The 22,537-nt window shown below is 43.2% G+C and overlaps 1 protein-coding gene across 1 annotated transcript; it reads left to right on the top strand.

Moving 5' to 3' along the window:
• Positions 1–2,167: 2,167 nt before the first annotated feature.
• On the top strand, positions 2,168–8,133 carry LOC149290519 (uncharacterized). Its single transcript, XM_089489359.1, has 3 exons — positions 2,168–2,172; positions 2,472–2,533; positions 7,354–8,133. Exons 1-3 carry the CDS (start codon positions 2,168–2,170, stop codon positions 8,085–8,087), a joined length of 801 nt encoding a protein of 266 aa, XP_089345485.1. The 3' UTR covers positions 8,088–8,133.
• Positions 8,134–22,537: the final 14,404 nt, after the last annotated feature.

The raw sequence follows: 22,537 nt of genomic DNA, 5'->3' as shown, positions 1-22,537 counted from the left end.
TCTGGGGAACATGGGTTTTAAAAGGGATCAGAAATGGGGAGGATAGTTTTAATACAAGCCTCATTCTTATTCTTCACAATTATTGGGCTTTGGCTTCTAAGAGGAGGCTAGTTCCCCAAAAAAGGCCAAAAGTGGCTCCTTTGGGAGGTTTTAAAAGCCTCCCCAGTTTCCTTATTAATAGATTTTCAGGCAAGAAAGAAGGAGACAGACCAGAATAACTCATATTACCAAGAATGAAACAAACAAACATAGAAACAAACAAGAACAACAAAAATAAGGATTAGAGACTAAAACAAACTACTTATTTTTTTAAAGGAAAACCATTATTAGGAGGGTAAAAACAAGACATAGGTGCTTCTACCCATTTGAAACCGACTCAGGCTGTATCTGCACTGCAGAAATAATCCAGTTCTAAAGTGTGTTAACTCTCCTGGTTCCATCCTATGGGATCCTGGGATTTGTAGTTCGTTGTGGCACAAGAGCTCTCTGGCAGAGAAGGCTAAGTGTCCCAAAGGTAAAATCCCAGGATTCCCTAGCACTGAGAGCGTTGTCAAAGTGCCTTATTTCTATAGTGCGGATGCAGCCTTCTTGGGAAAGGGGCTGATGCTGGGGAAAAGAGGAGGAATGCAGAAGGAAAGGAGGACGGATGGAGGCCACCCTCAGCTGGACTGGCCTCCCTGACCGGTCAAGACCTCAGCTGAGTTGTGGACAATGGGCATTCATAATATTAATATTAATATCTTTCACTGTTGATTGTAGTGAGGGAGAGGGATCAGGTTTCTACTTCAATGGAAGCATCAGGTTAATTTTTAGGTGTTGTTAAGTTTGGAAATCCTGTTTGGGGTCCCTTCCGACTTTGGGGCCCTTTCATCCTGCATTTTGAGTTCTCTGAAGGCCTCAAACTGCCAACTGCCAAGCAGTGAGGCAGAGGGAGCCATTTTGTGTCCTGGAGGCCATTTTGTGTCCCGGTGGACTTTTTTGCTTCTGTCAGCCATTTTGTGTTCTGGTAGACATTTTGTGCTGCTTGTGACTGTGGGGAATAATGCTATGATTGAGATTTCCTGCATGGCAGGGGTTGGACTGGATGGCCCTTGTGGTCTCTTCCAATTCTATGAATCTATGTTCCGGAACATTCTCTGAAGCCTCAGTTGAACATGTCAGGAAATGACATGGATGTGGCCACTAGGTGGAGCTGTTGTGCAAGTTATATACAGCTCTAGTGGCAGTTATATGTGTCAGCATTCGAACAGTGCATCATTGGAATGTTGATGCAACTGTCAACTGTCCTTCCTAACTGTCACTGAGAGACAGAGTGAGACAGTTGGTGTGTGAGAGCAACTGCCTCTCTGTGGATGGTGTTACTGTGGCTGCGTCACAGGTTGTGTTATTATTGTTGGTTGTGTAAATAGTGTGTATTAGAGACGGTTGTCCAATACACTGTGTATATATATATTGTAAATATTGCAAACGAAGATTAAAGTCCTCATGAAGAGTGAAGGCTTGTTCTGTAGTTATTTCTCAAGCCTGGAGCTCATGTCCGTTTGCAGTGGTGAAGGAATATTTCCTTCTTGACCAGAATACCTTTGCAGACATTTCCACAGATTCCTTCTCCCTGGCGTCCTGTCAATGTGGTTCAACTCTGCAGGTGGTTGTGGTGGACACAGCGCATCTTTCCACACACCCCAACAGAACAGAGGTTCCTCTTTCTCTCTCTGAGGCTCCAGAGCGAGAAGGAGGCCAGGTTCCATGGGCCAAAAAGAGGACTGTGTGTCCCTTTGTGCCTCTGATCCTCCATTTTGGGGGGAAGGAAGGGAGGGAGGGAGGGAGGGGCCTGTGAGGCTCTAAGGAAGGGGAGGCAGGGGACTCAGGGCCAGTGGGGAGGCTGGGCTTTGGGGGCTGGGAGAGAGAGGTGGGGAAAGAGACCCTCCCTTTGGGCCCTAGCTGGGGAGGGTCCCACCAGTCCTTGCCTCCACCTTTGCGAAAGGAGGCCCCCTCAACCCCCTGGACTAACTCCTGCCACTCATTCCTAGGGCTGGGACTCAGAGGAGCTTCCTAGGCATTGTCACCTTCTGCCCTCCATGGCCACTCATTTCACATCTAGCTATGGGACATTAACAGGGCCATCTTCAATTCCTCATCCCTTAATCCCCCATCACTCTAAGAAGGCATGGAGTATCTGTTGTGTATGAGAGCTGCAGTGAATCTGTGCTAGGTCCAGATGGGAGGAAGGGGATGCCCACCTCTGCATTGACCCAAAGGAGGCATATGTCACCTGCATATGTAACCAGCAGGATGCTGTTCTCTGTGTCTTTGAGTGCTGCAGTGTTTCTTGCCAAGCCAATCCTAACCCTGGTCTCTTTTCTCAGGAACTTCATCTTGGACCCCTTGGACCCGGCTTTGGGGCCTCTCTTGCTGTAAGTGACCAAGTGCAGGGCCACCAGGACCCCCTGCCCACCTGATGGCTGACACAGAGGCCAAGTGGAGGGAGTTGGGCTCCAACAGAAAGAGGATGCCGAGGTACAACAGCTCTTTGGTGAGTCACTATCCTATTAGCTTCATCTGTGTCATTGCTGGGCCAGTTTATGAAAGGAAGCAGATACGATACTGTCCCAGTTTGTCAGAGAACGTCCTGCTTAATCCTGTGTCACCCCACTACTTCAGGGGCTTTTAAAAATTTCCCGGTTGCCCTCTCCTCCTACCAATTTTCCCGTTCTCAGCTCTCTTCAGTTCCTGAGTGCAATTGAGTTTGCACCTCACCAACTCAAAAGTGGGGAGAGGAGAGGAAAGAAGGAGGCAGGATATGGCCCTTCCCAGGAGGCTGATGCAAAGGCAAACTGCTGTGCCCTTCCTAGCTTGTGTGATCTTCCTCATAAACAACTTTGGCCATCTTTACTGCCTTCTGGGTTGCTTGTCCACATGTGTCTTGCTTTTACAATCTGTGAAATATTGGGGGCTATGGGAGAACATCTCTGGATCTTAATATGGGGTGGGCCCAATGGCCCTCAAGCCCAGAGTGCTCCCCAGAACTGTTATTAAAAATGATGTTTGCTTCTGAAATGTGTCAAGAAATGTCTAAATGCACCATAATTCTTTGTTGGCTAAATGTACTGTATGTGTGGGGATAGTCAGTATCCTAATCTATCATCAATATCCCAGCCATGGTCTAAATTATATTGTGTATTAATATCAAAAAGATTCGAGACAAACTGGATCTCAAAGGCAGTAGCTTTTATTTTGCTGACAGAATTTAAAGTTTATTTCCTGGACTGAATTCTAAAGTGATCAAATACTATTTGGATGCACCATGTGCTTTCCTCCCCTTTGGCTTAGTCACTCTCTGGATGAGGGCTATTTTCTGTTGCAGGTGACCTTTGCGGATGTGGCAGTATATTTCACTGAGGATGAATGGAAACTGTTGACGAAGAAGCAGAGACTTATGTACAATTATATAATGATGGAGAATTATCAGAATGTGGCCTCTGTGGGTAAGGAACCGGAATCCATTAGCATTATAGAATCACAGAGTTCGAATAGACAACAAGGGCCATCCAGTTCAGTCCATTTCTGCCATGCAGGAATATACATTCCAAGCACCATCCAGCCTTGGTTTAAAGACCTCCAAAGAAGAGAACTCCACCAAACTCTAAGGAAGTATATTCCACTGTCGAAGAGCTCTTACTGTCCCAAAGTTCCTCCTAATGTTTAGGTGGAACCTCTTTCTCTGTCGTTTGCATCCACTGTGTTTTCTCTTTTTCTCTGTAGCAGCAAAAAACAAGCTTGCTCCATCCTCAATACAACCCTTTCCAACATTTAAACATGGATATCATATCCGCTGTTAATTTTCTTTTCTCCAGGGTAAACATACCCAGCTCTCTAAGCCATTCCTCATAGGGCTTGATGGTTTCCAGATCCTTCACCATTTTGGTTGCCCTCCTCTGGGAATGTTCCAACCTGTCAACATCCTTTTTGAATTTCGGAGGCCAGAACTGGACACAGGATTATTCCAAGTAAACCCTGACCAAAGCTGAATAGAGCTTCACTATTACTTACCTTGATCTAGAAACTATACTCGTATTGATGCAACCTAGAATCACATTGGCCTTTTTAGCTGCCGCATCACACTGTTGGTCCAAGTTCAACTTGTGGTCTACTAGGAGTCCTAGATCCCTTTGAAGCGTAGTTTAATTGTGATAGCAACATCCTGTAGAATATTTGAATTAGTAGTTTAGTGAGGCACTATTGCTCTCCACTTTATAAGGATTCTAAATACTGTATTGTAAACTGCCAATTGTCAGAAGCAGGTTCTGTGGTTCATCCAGAATGGTATTAGGGTTTACGGGGGATTGTTAGTAGTTTAAATGCTAGTAGTTTTAAGTAGTTGGTAAGTATAATGGGGCCTAGAATGGCTTCGGGGAAGGGAAGCAGTTGTGGAGGCTCTTAGCTGACTGGTTTGTGAGTTTTGGGTGGAAGACATGCCCCCAGGGGGAGAGTCGTATGTGAACGGTGAAAGAAGAAGGCAAGCGGTACCTTGGCAGCCAGGCTGGTTAGGGGCTGAAGGGGAGGAAAAGGGAGGAGTGTGAAGGTAGTTAATGACGGAGGGAAAAGGTTTAGACACTTCAGAGACAGCTTAGACTTATTAATGGACCCTTCTGCCTGAGTTTCTCAATAAACCTTTTGGTGGAAGCAAAGGACTTTTTAATTCTGAAACTAAGTTCTGCCCCCAGATATCTCACCAATCCTAGGATTTTGTAGGAATACAGCATGGAGATTACTAGTAATGCATTTCTCATTGAAATGGTAGCACATCTCTGAGTATGTTTCATTTTTTGGCCCTCTTCCAGCCTTTTGAGGTTCTGCTTCACTTCCCCAAAGGGATGCAATGGGATACTGAGGCACAAAACTTTATTCCTATTTTAAGGCAATACAATGTGTGGTTGACCCTGAGATCCCCAGGGGGCCTATGTGACACCCCCAATCCCCAACAGTAGCCCATCCCTGTCTTAGAGATGTCTTAATACTGCTCCCTGGTGCTTGATCCTCACCAAAACAGAAGCCCAGGTCCCAGCCCCCTTGCTTTGCCTTTCCCAATGAGTAATTTGTATATGGATTATCCTGCCTTTCTCAACAAATGAACCTCAAAGTGTCCCTTTTATGCATCACATAAATGGGTGTGTGTCTATGATCGAGCGAAGGAGCGAATGTGAAAAACAGAAAGGCAGGAAAGAGATGGTGAAGGTGAAATACTGAAGCAGTGCAGATGGGCAAGAGGAAAGGTTGGAGAGCAGAGGGAAAAAGGGAAAGGGATCAGGCTTAAGAGGGGGATGAAAGGCACAGATATAGGATGGGGGACACCTGGCTGAATGAAACTACGTGTGAAAGGGATCTAGGAGTCCAAGTAAACCACAAGTTGAACATGAGTCAACAGTGTGATGCGGCAGCTAACAAGGCCATTGCGATTTTAGGTTGCATCAATAGAAGTATAGTGTCAGGATCAAGGGAAGTAATAGTGCCATGGTATTCTGCTTTGGTCAGGCCTCACCTGGAATATTGTGTCCAGTTCTAGGCACCACAATTCAAAAAGGATGTGGAGAAACTGGAGCATCTCCAAAGGAGGGCGACTAAAATGGTGCAGGATTTGGAAACTATGAGGAACGACTTGGGTAACTAGGGATGTTTAGCCTGGAGAAGAGAAGGTTAAGGGGTAATATGATAGCCCTGTTTAAATATTTGAAGGAATGTCAAGCTTGTTTTCTGCTGCTCCAGAGACTAGAACACGAAACAGTGGATGCAAACTGCAATAAAAGAGATTCCACTTCAACATTAGAAGGAACTTCCTGACAGTAAGGTCTGTTCGACAATGGAACAAACTCCCTCTGAGATTTTGGTGGAGTCTCCTTTCTTAGAGATCTTCAAACAGAGGCTGGATGGCCATCTGTCAGGGATGCTTTGATTCCTACATGGCAGAATGGGGTTGGACTGGATGGCCCTCGTAGTCTCTTCCATCTCTATGATTCTAGGCCTATGGGAGCCAGGAGGGGAAGGCAGGAGCAAAGCCAGGATTTCCTAGCTCTGTGCGGAGAGAAAGGGACCTCTGGGAAGGGCCAGGAGAGGGGCCTTGAAGATTGGGAGGCAGCCACCAACCTCACAGATTATACTGATAATAATAATAAGTTTTATTTGTATTTACCCGCCTCTCTCAATGGAGCGAGGCGGTATTACAACCGTAAAATAGCCACAAAACAACAATAGCATCCAATTTACACACAGTAAAACAACAAAACGCTTAAAACTCAATTTGGGACAAATAAAAACATCATTTAAAATGCACATTTGTGATCAGAAGTGGGATTTTTCCTTAAGTTCTTTACAAGAGGTCAGCTGGGTAAGCCTGCCGGAAGGGATCCGTCTTAAGTCCTTTCTTGAAAGCATCCAAGGTGGTGTTAAGACGGATCTCCTCCGGCAAGTTGTTCCATAACTTGGAATTGCTTTAGCATGTTTCCTGGGTGGGGAAAGAATTGTCTGAAACTGAATTAAATGAAATGGGTGCTTGGTGGAAATACTTCAGCCAGAAAGGATTATCACACTGGCTCTCAGGTCCTTCTTGGCTCTGAATTCTGGTCTGAATTCTGGTCCCATTCAAAGCCAATGTATAGCACAGTCTGAAGGCGACACTCCCAGAGTTCAATAATAACATAGCAGAGTACAGTAGCAAATCTCCAGATATAGGCATTGGCAATGCATTAACCACTCTCCACACTTAAAAATAACTCACAGACCCAGTTGATTTCCTCCAAGTCCTTGGAGGTTCTTTAGCTTGAGTTGCAATAGAAAACAAATATGTACCAGCTCTCCTCTCCAACTTCCATCAACTTCACAATCTCTTGTACACACAACTCCAACCCACATCAATCCGCATGTGAGCTGTATACTGTATTGGTTGTGAGTCATGTCCTGGTGCCACACAGCATGAAGCATCCTCTGCAGTTAGCTTGCATCATGCCATGTGCTCTGACTCAAGACTCTATGGCAGTCTCACAGGAAATGATGCCACTTTTCAATCAAAGTATTTTTACATATATATATTGGAATATTTTTCAAATGCCTGACTATCTGCTTCTACTGATTTCCTCATGACAGTTCCCCTTCAATTTCTTCTTTGGTAGCTCTGAGTAAGGATACAGTCATTATATGGATTTGGGGCATCCAGAACAGGGTCATGCTCAGGTCACTCACACCAACATTATTAATTTAATCTCAAATAGGGAGGGATAAACGTGGGGCTAAATCTTGGCGTAACCCTTTCCTCTCTTAACACTGAGATTCAGTCTTGTCTGTCATTGTCCTCCTTTACAGAAGAATTTGTCACTCACGAGAGAGTCCACACAGGAGAGAAGCCATGCAAATGCCAGCATTGTGGGAAATATTTTTCTTCAAAGGCACACCTAGTGAGACATCAGAGAGTCCACACAGGAGAGAAGCCATACAAATGCCAACATTGTGGGGAGTGTTTTGCCTACAAGTCAGTCCTTGTCATGCATCGAAGAGTCCACACAGGAGAGAAGCCATACAAATGCCAGCATTGTGGGAAATGTTTTTCTCAGAAGTCACACCTATTGGCACATCAGAGAGTCCACACAGGAGAGAAGCCATACAAATGCCAGCATTGTGGGAAATGTTTTTCTCAGAAGTCACAACTATTGGCACATCAGAGAGTCCACACAGGAGAGAAGCCATACAAATGCCAGCGTTGTTGGAAATGTTTTTCTTCCAAGTCATACCTATTGGCACATCAGAGAGTCCACACAGGAGAGAACCCAAACAAATGCCAGGATTGTGGGAAATGTTTTTCTTCAAAGTCAAACCTAGAAAGACATCAGAGAGTCCACACAGGAGAGAAGCCACACAAATGCCAGCATTGTGGGAAATGTTTTTCTTCAAAGGCACACCTAGTGAGACATCAGAGAGTCCACACAGGAGAGAAGCCATACAAATGCCAGCATTGTGGGAAATGTTTTTCTTCGAAGTCAAACCTAGTGAGACATCAGAGAGTCCACACAGGAGAGAAGCCACAAAAATCCCAGAAATGAACTAGCATTATATTTATCAAGAAGCAAAACAAAGAATATATTTTAAATCTTGTGGTGATAAGAAAAAGCCCTTGTGATTTCGTGTGTTAGGTTTGTGTGTCCATATGCTTGTTTATGTTTTTCAATTATATTTTGTTATTTTAATTGCCTTTATTATAGATTATTGCTTTCGTTTATAAATTTGAGTGGGGATCATGGTGGTGGAATAGGTTAGTTAAACAGAGGGGTGGGATTGGCTGCAGCTGGTTAGAACAGTTATGGGAATGATAGCATTTGGAATGTGTTCGATGTTGGCTGAAGAAAGTTGGGGACAGGCATTAACAGAAAGGGCTAGTTTGTGGGAATGGCAAAGGGGGCCTTGTTATCTGTGGGACATAGACTGTGGGAATTGGAGGTGGGGGCAAGGTTTGGACGAGTGTGATGTTTTAGGTTTTGGGGTTTTAATGTTTGGTTTGGGGAGGGCAGCTCTGACTTAAAGACTGAATTTCTGATTATGTGTTTGCAATAAAGTTTTTGTTGTTTCAACACACTGGACTCATTGGTGTACAGAAATTCTGCATTTGCACAAAATGTACCCTTTCTTCTCTCCTCAGCCCTCAGCTCCTTTCCCAGCCATAAAAACAGAGGCAAACACACATATATACTCAGAGAGACAGAACTATATGTACAAAGCAGAGCCTTCCCAGCCTTTCCCTCCTGAGTCGAGCTGCATAGCTTGGGCTCCATTCCGGAAGGAAGGAAGAAAAAAGGCCGTAGTCCTTCCCTTCTTCCAAAGGCCGCCAGCGGAATAAGCAGCGGCAGCAGCAAAGGCCTTACGATCCCTGCGCATGCTGAGAAGGGGTCTTTGGGGCATCTGCGCATGCAGACTCTCAGCCCCTGAGGCTGCTCTGAGGGCGGGAAGTGGGGAGAGCCCTCATTCATTTGGGGGAATCTCATGGTTCTGGGATCACGCTGAAAGGGCCTTGGACCCCCTTGAAGCAATGTATGTTAAAAGAGGAGAAGGAAGGAATAAAGGAATGAAAGTGCCAAGGGAAGAGAAGCATAAAGGGACTGTTGAAGTCGGGGGGGGGGGGGATCTGGGACCTGTTTCAGGCACCTTCCTCCCAGAACCCATTATTAGAGCCTTCCACAGCTCACACTGATGCTTTAAATGACTATTTCACAGATAATATCTCTCAGATAAGAGCCAAATTGGACATCAGCATTATTGCAGAGGCTGTAAGTGAGGTGTCCCTGAGTAAGATCATACTGGATCAATTTGAATCTGAGTACTGAGGATGTGGACAAGCTCCTTGTAAGTGTGAAGAGGAGAACTTGCCCTCCCAACCCTTGCCCTTTTTATATCACCTGAAATATATCATAGATGCATCTCTTAGTTAGGGCTATTTTCCATCATGCTTAAAAGAAGTGGTGCTACGGCCCTTTATGGAAAAGCCCTCCCTAGATCCCTTGGAGATGAACAATTACAGACCAGTCTCCCATTTCTAAACAATATGATTGAGAGGGCAGTTGCTCTTCATCTCCAAGTGGTCTTGGATGAAACAGATTATCTGGACCCATTTCAAACTGGCCTCAGGATGGGATACGGAGTCGAAACTGTTATGGTTGCCTTAGTAAATGATCTTTGCTTCAAGGGGGAATGTAACTTACCAAACTTTAAGCTGTATTATTATGCAGCTTGTCTCAAATGACTAGAAGAATGATTCAAATTAGAAAACAATAATTTATTGAATATAGAAAAAGCTAACCTGAATCTTGGTATACATGCATATATGTGGTATACAAAACCAAAAGATGATAATACTTTTAACCATCATGTTATAAGAAGATCATTGCTTAAAGTATGGTATAAAATGAGACATCTATTTTGGGTGTCATTGCAAGAAGCCTATTACAATAGAACAAAGGACAAAGATACTCCATGGCTAAGATACGGAGATTTAATAAAGAAAACACCAGAAGGAAAATACAATATGAAATCTATGGAAGAACTTAATGAAAAAGGAAACATGAAGGATTGGTTTTTATACAACCAATTAAACAATCGTTTTAAGGCAGACAATAAAGCTCCTGGGTTAACGATGGATAACAATGAAATAGATAAAATTATGATGGACAAAAAAGGTAAACACATATCCAAATATTATAAACTATTCAAAGAAAGAGATCTAGAAGATGAAATTATTAAACACAGCATGATAAGATGGGGACGTGATATAAATAAAACTATAGCTATAGAGGAATGGGGAAAATCGTGGAAAGGAACAAATAAATTCACTCTGTGCCAAAACTATAAAGAAAATGATATCAAAATGTTATACAGGTGGTATCTAACCCCCCAGAAACCCACCAGATATACAAAACTGTCAATACTAAGTGCTGGAAATGCGGGGAACCCGAGGGAAGCTTCTTTCATATTGGTGGACATGCATTAAAGCTAAAGGATTCTGGCAAAGGATTCATGGAAGCATCCAAAACATTCTGGATATAAATATTCCCTTTGAACCCAATTTATTTTTACTAACCTTAACACACAACATAAAGTCAGTAAAATACAACAGAATTGTTTTATATATGGTCTCATGTGCAAGGATCTTATTTGCTCAAGTTTGGAAATCTACAATTAATCCTTTTATCGAAGATTGGTTGATTAAGAAATATGAAGCTAGAAACATGGATGTAGTATCTGCTTTACTAAGAGGGAAATCAAAAGAAGATTTAGAAATGGAATGGAGTTGTCTTAAAACATTTGAAGAAAAGGGTAATAAAATCCCGTTAAATTAATAGTTAATATTTGGTCGATATTTGGTAATTTAAATACTATCATGGGAATATCCCAGTGTAATAAGAAATTTGAAAATAAGAAAAGGAAGGCCCACATCATTGTTGTTGGAAACGCCACACACGGAGTTGTTTAGCCACATTCTTTGCTGCTCCTGGCCTTGCTGCAGTTGAGTGATTGACAGTTCAAGGGTGGCGACACGCTCCAACGCTGCAATGGTAAAAGGAAGTGTTTAGACTTTGCTTGTTGTTTCTTGCTTCCTTCACCCTTAAATATAAGGCCATTCAGACTACATTTTACCCTGGTTCCCAAACCAGTTTAAAAGTTGGAAGTTCACACTTGTGCCAATTTTAACACAACTCTGTCAGGGGCTTGCACAAGAGATCCAGGGCAAATCCCCCTTAGTGCGTTTTTTCTGAAAGCGGACTATGGACCCTTTCCATTTGAAAACAACCGGCTCTTCCCTGTTGCCGACAAATATGAACTCAGCTCCGGTCATGATTGGGTCAAGTTCAGGGGTAGATTACCCTGATTGAGGTAAAGGGTAGTAGGAACTTGTTTCTGGGGAGATTCGTTATGGGGCACCCGGATCTGCCCAGTTCTATCCAGGGCAAATGAGGGAGTGGGAATGGGGCCTTTGTGACCTTCCTGGTGCTGGCTCTCCAGGAGAGCGATGCATTGGGCAAGGAGTCCCTCTCCTCATCGCCTGCAGCCTCTGGTTCCGCTGGAGGCAGGGCCTCTTCTCCAGCATCACCTGGAACACGGAACCAGAACAATGGACAACAACAGATGGATGTGTGCATGTGTGTTTGTGCATATTCATATATGTATATATGTGGAGGCATCTCTATCTAAGACCACTTAGACTTATACCTTTATGAATATATATATATATATATATATATATATATATATATATATTAATAATAAATTTTATTTCTACCCCGCCCTTCCATGGAAATGATCAGGGCGGCTTACAAAATTTATAAAAACATTACAGTACAAGATTAAAAATTCAATATAACAGTTAAAACCATTACTACAAAAAACAGGAACAGGAAACAGTAAAATAGGAAAATACACATATCAGGGGCAGAAGGAAAATGCAAAAAAGTTCCATCGATCCAGGGTCAGAAGGGAAAGAAGGGGCAGGAAGAATAGACAAACAAATTAAGGTGGGAAGGCCAGCCGGAATAGATATGTTTTCAGCTGTTTTTTAAAGACAGCTAATGAGGCGGCGGAGCGAAGCTCTGCAGGGAGCTTATTCCAAAGTAAAGGGGCAGCAGTAGTAAAAGCCCTCTGTGAGGTCCGGGTAAGGTTAGACCTAGGGACCTCCAACAATTTAGTCCCGGATGTTCTGAGTGTGCGGGGTGGATTATATGGGGAGAGACGGTCCTCCAAGTACCCTGGGCCCAAGCCATTTAGGGCTTTATAGGTCAAAACCAACACCTTGTATTGAGCTCGGAAGCGAATAGGCAGCCAGTGAAGGTCTTTTAAAATAGGTCTTATATGGTCCGACCTGGAGCTACCAGCGACCAATCTGGCTGCCATGTTCTGCACCAATTGCAGCTTCCGAGTTTGGTACAAGGGTTGCCCCATGAAGAGCGCATTGCAGAAATCCAATCGAGAGGTTACCAAAGCATGTACAACAGACTCTAGGTCCTTTCGGTCCAGGTAGGGACGCAGCTGGCGTATCAGCTGAAGCTGATAACAGGCACTCCTGACCGTCGCACCCACCTGAGAAGTCAGCTGGAGCGACGAATCAAGGAGTACTCCCAAGCTGCGCACCGAGTCCTTCAGGGGGAGCGTGACCCCGTTCAGGGCCGGGTGACAGATCTCACCACCAGAAACCGGGGAACTTATCACCAGTACTTCCGTTTTCCCTGGATTCACACTGAGTTTGTTCTCCCTCATCCGGCCCATTACCGACGCCAAGCAGGCATCTAGAGGAGAGATGCCATCCTTAGTTACTGCATCAGTCGGAGACATAGAGAAAATTATCTGGGTGTCATCAGCGTACTGATAACACCGCGCCCCATGTCTCCGGATGATCTCTCCCAGCGGCTTCATGTAAATGTTGAATAGCATAGGGGACAGAATCGCTCCCTGAGGGACACCAGATGCCAGGGCCCTCCTATCGGAGCGACAGTCCCCCAGCTCCACCATCTGGGACCTACCCGAGAGGTAGGAACGGAACCACTGCAAAGCAGTGCCACCAATTCCCAACTCCCTCAGGCGTCCCAGAAGGATACCATGGTCGATGGTATCGAAGGCCGCTGAGATGTCCAAGAGCACTAACAGGGACACGCTCCCCCTGTCCATGCCCATATAATGTTTCAAGTCTATAGATCTTGCATACAACATCCATAGATACACCTATACATATCCATAGATACCTGTCTGAACATGTGCATGTGTATGCGCACGTATTTAAACACACACACACACACACACACACACACATATATATATATATACGCACAGAGAGAGAGAGAGAGAGAGAGATGCAAGCACATGTACACATATATGTTGGATTATATACACACACACACACACACACACGTATACACACACACACACACACACACACACATTTATATATACTCTTCTACTTGCGTACAATTTAAACTTAAGCAAACGCATGGAGAAATATGCGGGTACATAAGCATGCACATGGACGCACCTGCACATGTATACACCGCCCACGTTCTGTTCAACATCAGTGTGTATATATAATTATAATTGCATATATGTTTACTTCCAGTCATAACAGCATAACTGCCCTGCGATTACTGTAACTGGAATGTTTATACTTTGTGATGTTTTTATGATATGTAAAGTCGAAGGCTTTCATGGCCGGCATACACAGTTTTTTGTGGGGTTTTCAGGGGGCTCTGTGGCCATGTTCTGGCAGAGTTTCTTTCTGACGTTTCGCCAGCATCTGTGGCTGGCATCTTCAGAGAATGCTTTGCCTGGAAAAAGGACCAGAGAGACCCTCTCACAGCCGCAGGAGTTTACTGCAAACCATGTTTAATGGAATATGTTTTTCAGCAGTCCTTTGACTATCTGCTTCCAATGATTCCCTCATCAAAGTTCCCTCAGTCTCTTCTTTGCTAGATCCTATGAGTAAGAATACAAACATTATATAGATTTGGGGGCATCCAGAACAGGGTCATGCTCAGGTCTCTCACACCAACTTTATTAATCTAATCTGAAATAGGGAGGGGTGAACGTGGGGCTAAATCGTGGGGTAACATCTTCTTCTCTTAATGCTGAGATTGTCTTGTCTGTCATTGTCCTTGTTTACAGAAGAACTTGTCAGTCATGGGAGAGTCCACACAGGAAAGAAGTCACATAAATGTCAGCATTGTGGGGGAAAATTTGCCTACAAGTCAGTCCTTGTCAAGCATCAGAGAGTCCACACAGGAGAGAAGCCATACAAATGCCAGCATTGTGGGAAATGTTCTTCTTCAAAGTCAGACCTACTGAAACATCAGAGAGTCCACACAGGAGAGAAGCCATACAAATCCCAGTAATGAATTAACATTATTTTTCTCAATAATGAATACAAAAAATATATTTTCAATCCAGTGGTGCTAAGAAAAGGCCCTTGTGATTTTGTTTGTAAGCTTTGTGTGTCGATATGTCTGTTTGTGTTCTAAAGTTGTATTTTGTTATTTTAAGGTTTTAATAGCTAATAGTATACATAATTACTTTGGGTTGTAAATTTGGCTGGAGATTGTGGGTCGTAGTATAGGTTCGGTAGTTCGGGGGCTGGGATTTGTTATAGATGTCTAGAATAGTTATGGGAATGATAGCTTTTGCAATGTGTGGGGTGTTGGCTGAAGAAAGTTGGGGGCAGGTATTAACAGAAAGGGTTAGTTTCTGGGAATGGCAAAGGGGGGCTTGTTACCTGTGAGAATTGGAGGTGGGGGCTAGGTTTGGAAGAGGGAGGAGTTTTAGGTTTTGGGGTTTTAATGTATTGTTTGGATTGGAGTGGGCAGTTCTTGCTTAAACACTGAATTTCTATGTGTTCTCAATAAAGTTCTTTGCTATTTCAACACATTGGACTCTTTGATGCACAGAAGTTCTGCATTTGCACAAAACTGACCCTTTCTTCTCTCCTCAGTCCTCAGCTCCATTCCTAGCCATAAGAAAAGCAGAGGCAAACACGCACAGAAACACACAAACATACAGGATACAGAGAGCTATATTTCCAAACTAGAGCCTTCCTTTCCTGCCTTTCTCTCCTGAGTCCAGCTCTGCACCTTGGGCTCCATTGCAGTCTCCTCAAAGGAAGGAAGGAAGGAAGGGGAGGCTACTGAACCCCCAGAGCATACCTTCCTTTCCCGCAAAGGCCCCCAGTGGAATAAGCAGCAGCATCTAGGCCCTGGCAATCCCTGCGCATGCTGAGGAGGGGCATCGAGGGGGATGTTGAGGTCGCCCAGGACTAAAAGCCTAGGTGAATCCAGCAGCAGCTCAAAGACCAGTTGTGTCAGCTCCGCTAGAGAGTCTGTTAAGGAATGGGATGGATGGTAAACCAACACAATCCCTAGACTTTCCCTAGTCTTTAAGCTGAGGTAAATAAATTCGATGTGGTCCATCTTACGGATAGGTATCCTGGCCAAAGCAAGATTGTCTTCATGGACCAAAGTCACTCCCTTTACCTGCTCACTGATGGAGAACCCGGCTGGTAAGGCCTGAGCCCAGGTGGCTGAGCTATCTTCACCCAGCCAGGTCTCCGTGAAACAAGCCAGGTCAGCCTCTTCATCCAGTAGGAGATCATGGACTATGTGCGTTTTATTTTTGACTGACCTGGCATTAAACAAGAGCAGGGAAAGGTTCTGTAGTTGGTTTGGTATGCTCTGCAGCTCTTTTGGGATAGCAGGGTGAATGGAAGGGGAGAGAGATATCTGTCAGGGTCCTAATTGCAGCCCCTCTTGCAACACAAAAGGCACTACTTTGAAAAAGGAAGAGCTTTTATTGAAGAAGAAGATACATGCAATAGAAGTGACTTTTTGTCAGGAATGAAAGAAAGTATAGTTATATCACTTTTATAACCATAAATTAACGCCACCCCATTAACCAATAAAGCTAATTAATTGGATAGCATTTCCCTGTGCAGTGTCCTCCCATCTGGGATTGTGGCAGCGTTTCTAAAAACTATTAAGCTCTCATGTTCCTTATCCCAACCACTGCACCTCTGGCCTTGGACCACAGAACTCAGCCCCACAACAGTTTTAATTAACATTATGGCTTAACTATATATATATATATATATATATATATATAATGAAACCCCATCAATCCTAATCTAATATGATACCATATAAAAATATAGTAAGCATAAACACATAACAACACAATACAATATAACAATACCAATAACTCTCTATGTTCCCCCTCCTTTTACAGAGACCAGTCTTTTAAACTCAAGCCTCTGTTAGAAGGATGATTCCCACACATTCCAATCCTAGCAAACAATCACATTCTTTAGCCATGATCTCTCTACCTTTTTCTAGTACAGTGGGCCCTCGCCTTACGCGGGGATCCGTTCCGGATCCCTCCGCGTAAGACAAATTCTGCCTATACTCAAGCCCCATTGTAAACAATGGGGCTCGTGCATGGTGGCGCGGTGGCGCGCGGGGTGCAACAGGCGCGTGCGCCCATGCAATTGAATGGGACGTGCCACCCCTTTTGCCCTGCGCGCGCCCCGCGGCTTGATAGCGTATGCTCAAGCCGCGTCAAGCACACCCGCATATGGCGCGGGCGCGCTGTATCTTCTATTAATGCACATATTAAAACATATTATTTTAACCCACCATAAATCCCATCTATCTTAACTCTAATCTAAACGTAAACCTAGAATCCCAAATGAATAAATGCATGAATAAAAGTATTCGTGACATATTATGATTTCAGGCTGGTGCTCCTTCCCTGAATGAGACTGGCCCATTGCGACCTCAGGCTGATGCTTCTTGCCTGAAACATTGAGACTGTCCCATGGTGACTTCAGTCTGATGCTCCTTGGATGAAGGATTGAGATGGTACAATTGTGACTTCAGGGTGGTGCTCTTTATCTGAAGGATTGAGACTGGCCCATTGCAACCTCATGCTGATGCTTCTTTCCTGAAGGATTGAAACTGAACCATTGTGATCTCAGCCTGAGGTTCCTTGCCTGAAGAATTGAGATGGTACTATTGTGACTTCACCTGAAGGATTCAGACTGGCCCAATTTGAACTCAGGCTCATTATGACTTCACGCTGATGCTCCTTGCCTGAAAGACTGAGATGGGAGAATTGTCACTTCAGACTGGTGATGTATACCTGAAGGATTGGGACTGGTCCATTGTGTGTCAGAAACAGTATACAGTATAAGGGTTCTGTCATAAAGAGTAAAAATATTAGGATTTCGTTATTAAAGAGGAGTTACAGTTGTAGTTCATAGTAGGTAGTGTAGAGTGATGGGTTATAGAAAGCATGTAGTGGGAAATTAGAAGGACAGATCGAGTGGCTTTTAGATGAAGGAGGGCGTTTGGAGAGATCGATGGGGTTGCAGCTGGAGACTGGTTATCAAGGAGGAGGGAAGCTGGCTTGGGAACACCGCTCTTCAAGGTGAGGCTGTCTGGGAGAAGGGAACGGGAAGTATACACAACCTTGGTATCTATGCAACCTCCGCTTGTGTTGCTTTAGCTTGGGAATTGGGGGCTGGCTTAGGGAGGGGTTGAGCAAGGTCCTTTGGACTTCAGACTTTGCAAAAAGGTGTTAATGGATGTTTCTGCCTGGATTCATCAATAAAGCTTCTTTTGTTTCAAATGGGTTTTATTTTTTGAGCACAGGACTGACTCCAGATCTCACCGATTGCAAAGTCTCACAGTTTTAACTCCAATGGAGACCCAGGAACAAAAAGAGTCCTTGGGGAACCCAGTGGTTCTGGAGATCCCGGTGGTGGAGGAGCAGGTGCCTTCTTCAGAGGAACTAGGAGCCAAGCCCAAGACTGGGAAACCTCCTGAAGCTCACACCATCCAGGCCACCACTGGAGGATTTGGGTTTCCGGCCCCAGACTGGGGAAAGGAAGGCCGTCAGAGGGCAGAGTGACAGCCTGGAACCTGGCAGTGGGGGAGTCCCTTGATAGCCGCCCCAGGACAGAAGAACCCCAGGTAGACGTTTATCGAATGGAGGAAGACATAAAGGAATTAAAGGGCCTTATGAAGTGGATGGCGTCGAAGTTAAAAATGCGGTGGAGGAAGATGTCAGAGACGAACCGAGGGCAGCTGAGGCTCCTTGCCTGAAGCAATGAGACTGTCTCATTGTGATCATTGGTTTCCAAACTCTTCACCATTTTAGTCGCCCTCCTTTGGACGTGCTCCAGTTTCTCACCGTCCTTTTTGAATTGTGGTGCCCACAATATTCCAGATGACCAAAGCAGAATAGAGTGGCACTATTACTTCCCTTGATCTAGACACTGTACTTCTGTTGATGCAGCCTAAAATCGCATTGTCCTTGTTAGCTGCCACATGGCACTGTTGACTCATGTTCAACTTGTGGTCTACCTGGAACTCCCGGATCCCTTTCACACAAAGTTTCATTCATCCAGGTGTCCCCCATAAGTCTATATCTGTGCATTTCATTTTTCCTCCCTTAATGCAGTACCTTACATTTCTCCATATTGAATTTCATTTTGTTAGCTTTGGCCCAGCTTTCTAGTCTATTCAGGTCATTTTTGAATTTTGATCCTGTCCTCTTGGGTGTTAGCTATTCCTCCTAGTTTGGTCTCATCTGCACATTTGATAATTATGCCTCCAATTCTGTCATCCAAGTCATTGATAAGGATGTTGAACAGAACCCCACTGGACACCCCATTGGTCACTTCTCTCCAGGATGTTAAGGTGTCATTGTTGAGTACCCTTTTGGTTCGGCCAGTCAACCAATTACAAATCCATGGAATAGTTTCCTTGTCTAGCTTGTTTCATATTTCTGGTTTATATACCGTTTAATTTGGTTAACTGCTATTAGTGAATTGCTAAGAGTGGTCACCAGATGGTGGTCCAGGATAGAGGTTGGTGAGAAGCCAAAGAGGCTGCAGTGCCCTGAGTATCCATAAGAGGACGCCGTTGTATTAGGAATGTTCTTTATTGATAAAACCAAAGTCTATGGGGATTTTCCCATTGGCTCCCCATTCCTGAGGGGGCGTGGCCTCCTTCTTTTTACCTGGACCTTCCTCCGCTCCCATTGGCTGCCTATTTCCCCCCCCCCCCAGTTGCTCTGAAAGCGAAAGGACCACCGGAAGGAAATGGGGGGAATTGCAGCGCTGCATCATGGGAAATTTGCAACCGGGGGGGTTGCGGTGGTGAAACAGAGCAGAAGGAAAGCTGCATTCCACACCAGACCAATTCGGAGTGGAATCGGAGTGAGCTTGGAAGCCATTTCTGTGCATTCACTTGTTAGCGATTTCGCCAAAATGAGGGGTCGCTTTGGAATCACTGCGGAAGCCCCACAGAAGGAGCCCCCAATTAGACTATTTCGATCATGCCAAGAAAGTAGGGAGATGGTTAGCCCTTAAATTAAAAGAGAAGAGAAATAGAAACCAAATTTTAAACATCAAGAAAGATGGGAAAATATTATCAAGAGAAGAGGATATTAAACAGACCTTCTTTGAATACTTCAAAAACTTATACGGAAGTGAAAATCTCAAGGTGGAAAACTTACTCGATTGGCGTAACATAGAAGAAAGAGTGAAACTAGACGAAGGGCAAAGAAATTTCTTAGAGCCAGATATATCTATGGATGAAATTTGGGAAGCAATAGAGGAAGGGAAAGCCCATAAAACCCCAGATGGCTTTCCCTTAGATTTGTATAAAGCATTTAAAGAAGAGTTATGCCACCCCTTAGACCAAGTTTCCAAAGAAGCTCTTACTGGCAAAATACCAGATACATGGAAAGAAGCGACTATTACCTTAATTGTGAAAGAAAGCAAAGCAGACGATGATCCCGCTAATTATAGGCCTCTCTCGTTATTAAACTCCGACTACAAAATATACACAGCAATTTTGGCTAAAAGATTTAAAAAGATCTTAAGTCAAATTATTGATGTGGATCAGAAAGGTTTTCTCCCTGGAAGACAACTAAAAGAGGACACACAGCATGCCTTGAATATTTTGGAGGACTATCATAGACATAATGGCAAGCAGCCAGGTTTATTTCTTTTAGACCTACAAAAAGCATTCGATTCTGTAAATTGGAACACAATCTTTAAAATCTTAGAGGCGATGAATATAGGAGATAGTTTTCGTAGACGGATAGAGAGATTGTATTCGGATCAAAAGGCTAATATTTTAAGAAACGGAGAGAAAACCCCTCCTTTCCAATTAAAAAGGGAACGCGTCAAGGATGCCCCTTATCTCCCCTTCTCTTCTTAGTTGTGATTGAGATCTTAATTAGGAAGGTAAAATTGGATATTGATTTGAAGGGAGTAACAATTAACAAACATACATATGAAATAAAAGCCTATGCGGATGATTTGTTTATAGATCTAGAGGAGCCCTTAGATAATGCAGATAAGCTTATCAAGGCTCTTAAAAACATTGGAGACTTTAGTGGTTTCAGAGTGAATTTACCAAAATCCGCTATTTTAACGAAAAATATGAATAAAGAACAAATGTCCAAATTAACCGAATGCACTGGAATTGAAGTTAAAGGGGAAATTAGATATTTAGGATTAATGATTTCAAATAAAACAAACGACCTCTTCGGGAATAACTATGGCTCTCTGTGGAAAAACAATTAAAAATGAAATTAATAATTGGAATAAACTGCACTTATCCTTCTTAGGTAAGATAGCTGCCATTAAAATGAACATATTACCTAAAACCTTCTTTTTATTTCAAACTCTCCCTATTATAATCCCAGAGAAAATGCTTAAGAATTGGGAAAGGGATTTAACACACTTCATTTGGGAGGGAAAACCCTGGAGTAAAACTAAAGGTCTTACAAGACGCAAAGGAAAGAGGAGGGTTAATGGTTCCAAATATTAAATTATATGATGAGGCTAATTAAAAACTGGATTAATTTGCAGGATAAAGAATCATGAGAATTGGAAGGAGAAGGCCTTAAATTTGGAAGGTATGCTTTTCTCTTATATGACAAAGAAAAAGCAGATCCCTCGATTAACAATCCTTGTATTAGACATGCGTTGTTTAGGATTTGGAACAAGTATAAAGGTCGGATAGTTATGGGATTCCCAAAATGGGCCTCACCTTTAGAAGCCATTTACAGAACGAAAAAGGAGAGAGAAGGGAATTGGATTATTTATGATGATCTCTTAGCGTTTCAGGGTGAAGAAATAGAAATTAAAACACAAAAAGATTTAAACTTACAAGGTTTTAATCTGAATTGGTTTGAATATCAACAAATATACTCCAAAACGCAGCAAGACCTAAAATCATGGGAGAAAAAAGATGATAGTTCAGAGCTAGAAAAGCTTTTATTGATCAAAGGATATCAAAAAGGTCTGATGGGTAAAATATAAAAGGAGTTGCTAAGCTGGGACTCAGAGCAAGAAATAATCAAGGAATCAATGCTAAACTGGGCCAAAGATTGTGGTCACACTATCAATTTAAATCAATGGGGAAAAGCATGGAATCAAAGCATTAAATTAACAGCGGCCCAAAACATTGGGGAAGATTGGTACAAGATTTATTTCAGATGGCATCTAGCACCAGCAAAACTGGCTAAAATACATAAAAATACAAATAATATATGCTGGAAATGTAACAAAGCTATAGGTTCCTACTTCCATTAACCCCTGAAGCTGTTATTAGGGATGTTTGAAGATAATCTGGATAAGAAACATGAGAAAACCTTAATGTATATGGTTTCTATCTCCAGGATCCTGTAGGCAAAGAAATGGAGATCGAAAGAGCGGCCCAGTCTTGAAGAATGACTATTTTCACCAAATTGAGAATTATAGTAAAGGGTAAACCGTTCCAACAACAAAGTAAACCAATAGATTTCTTCCAGCATGCTTTCAGAGAGAGAAAAGTAATGATCTCTTTAACCTCTAACATATTATCTCAAGATCTAGCTGATAATAGCATATAATTATATCACCCCATTTCTTCTTAATGTGGTCTAAGACTTTGCACCAGTCCTTAGAAACAGTCTCCCAGGAGCCTTCTTTAATCCTACAGGAGAGTTTATCCATTTGTATCATTTCATATTAGTAAACAGACCATCTTCTAGAACTTATACTTCAAATGGACAACTGAACCGACAGAAGAGAAGTGGATTGCAAGAGAGGACTAAGCTTTATAAATCAATGGAGGCGGAAGTCTTTTAGTGCAGAAGATGAGAACGTTAGAAGAAGTAGTTGATAGATTAGCAAGGTGTGTAGAAGATGTAGATTCAGAGGCAGATTCGTAAAGAGAAGAGGGAAGATTAAGTATGTGAAGAAGGTTAGAGTATGTATGAACGAGGAGGATGAGACACGGAAAGTGTGATTAGTTGGATGAGTGAGGTAAGAAAGATAAAAGGAGTGGGGAGCTGATCTGAAGAAGGTCTGAGATGGGAGAAGCAAAGAAATGACTGTTGAACCTCTGAGGATAAAAGGCTACATACAAATATTGATATATCATATACCTTGTCAATGTAACTGTCGGTGGTTTTTAGG

The sequence above is a fragment of the Sceloporus occidentalis genome, unplaced genomic scaffold (assembly GCF_023333645.1).
Source record: "Sceloporus occidentalis isolate IW3139 unplaced genomic scaffold, rSceOcc1.0.p SCAF_39, whole genome shotgun sequence".
NCBI classification, from domain to species: Eukaryota; Metazoa; Chordata; class Lepidosauria; order Squamata; family Phrynosomatidae; genus Sceloporus; species Sceloporus occidentalis.
The sequence above is the reverse complement of the archived record's forward strand: the minus strand, read 5'-3'. Positions and strand labels throughout refer to the sequence as shown.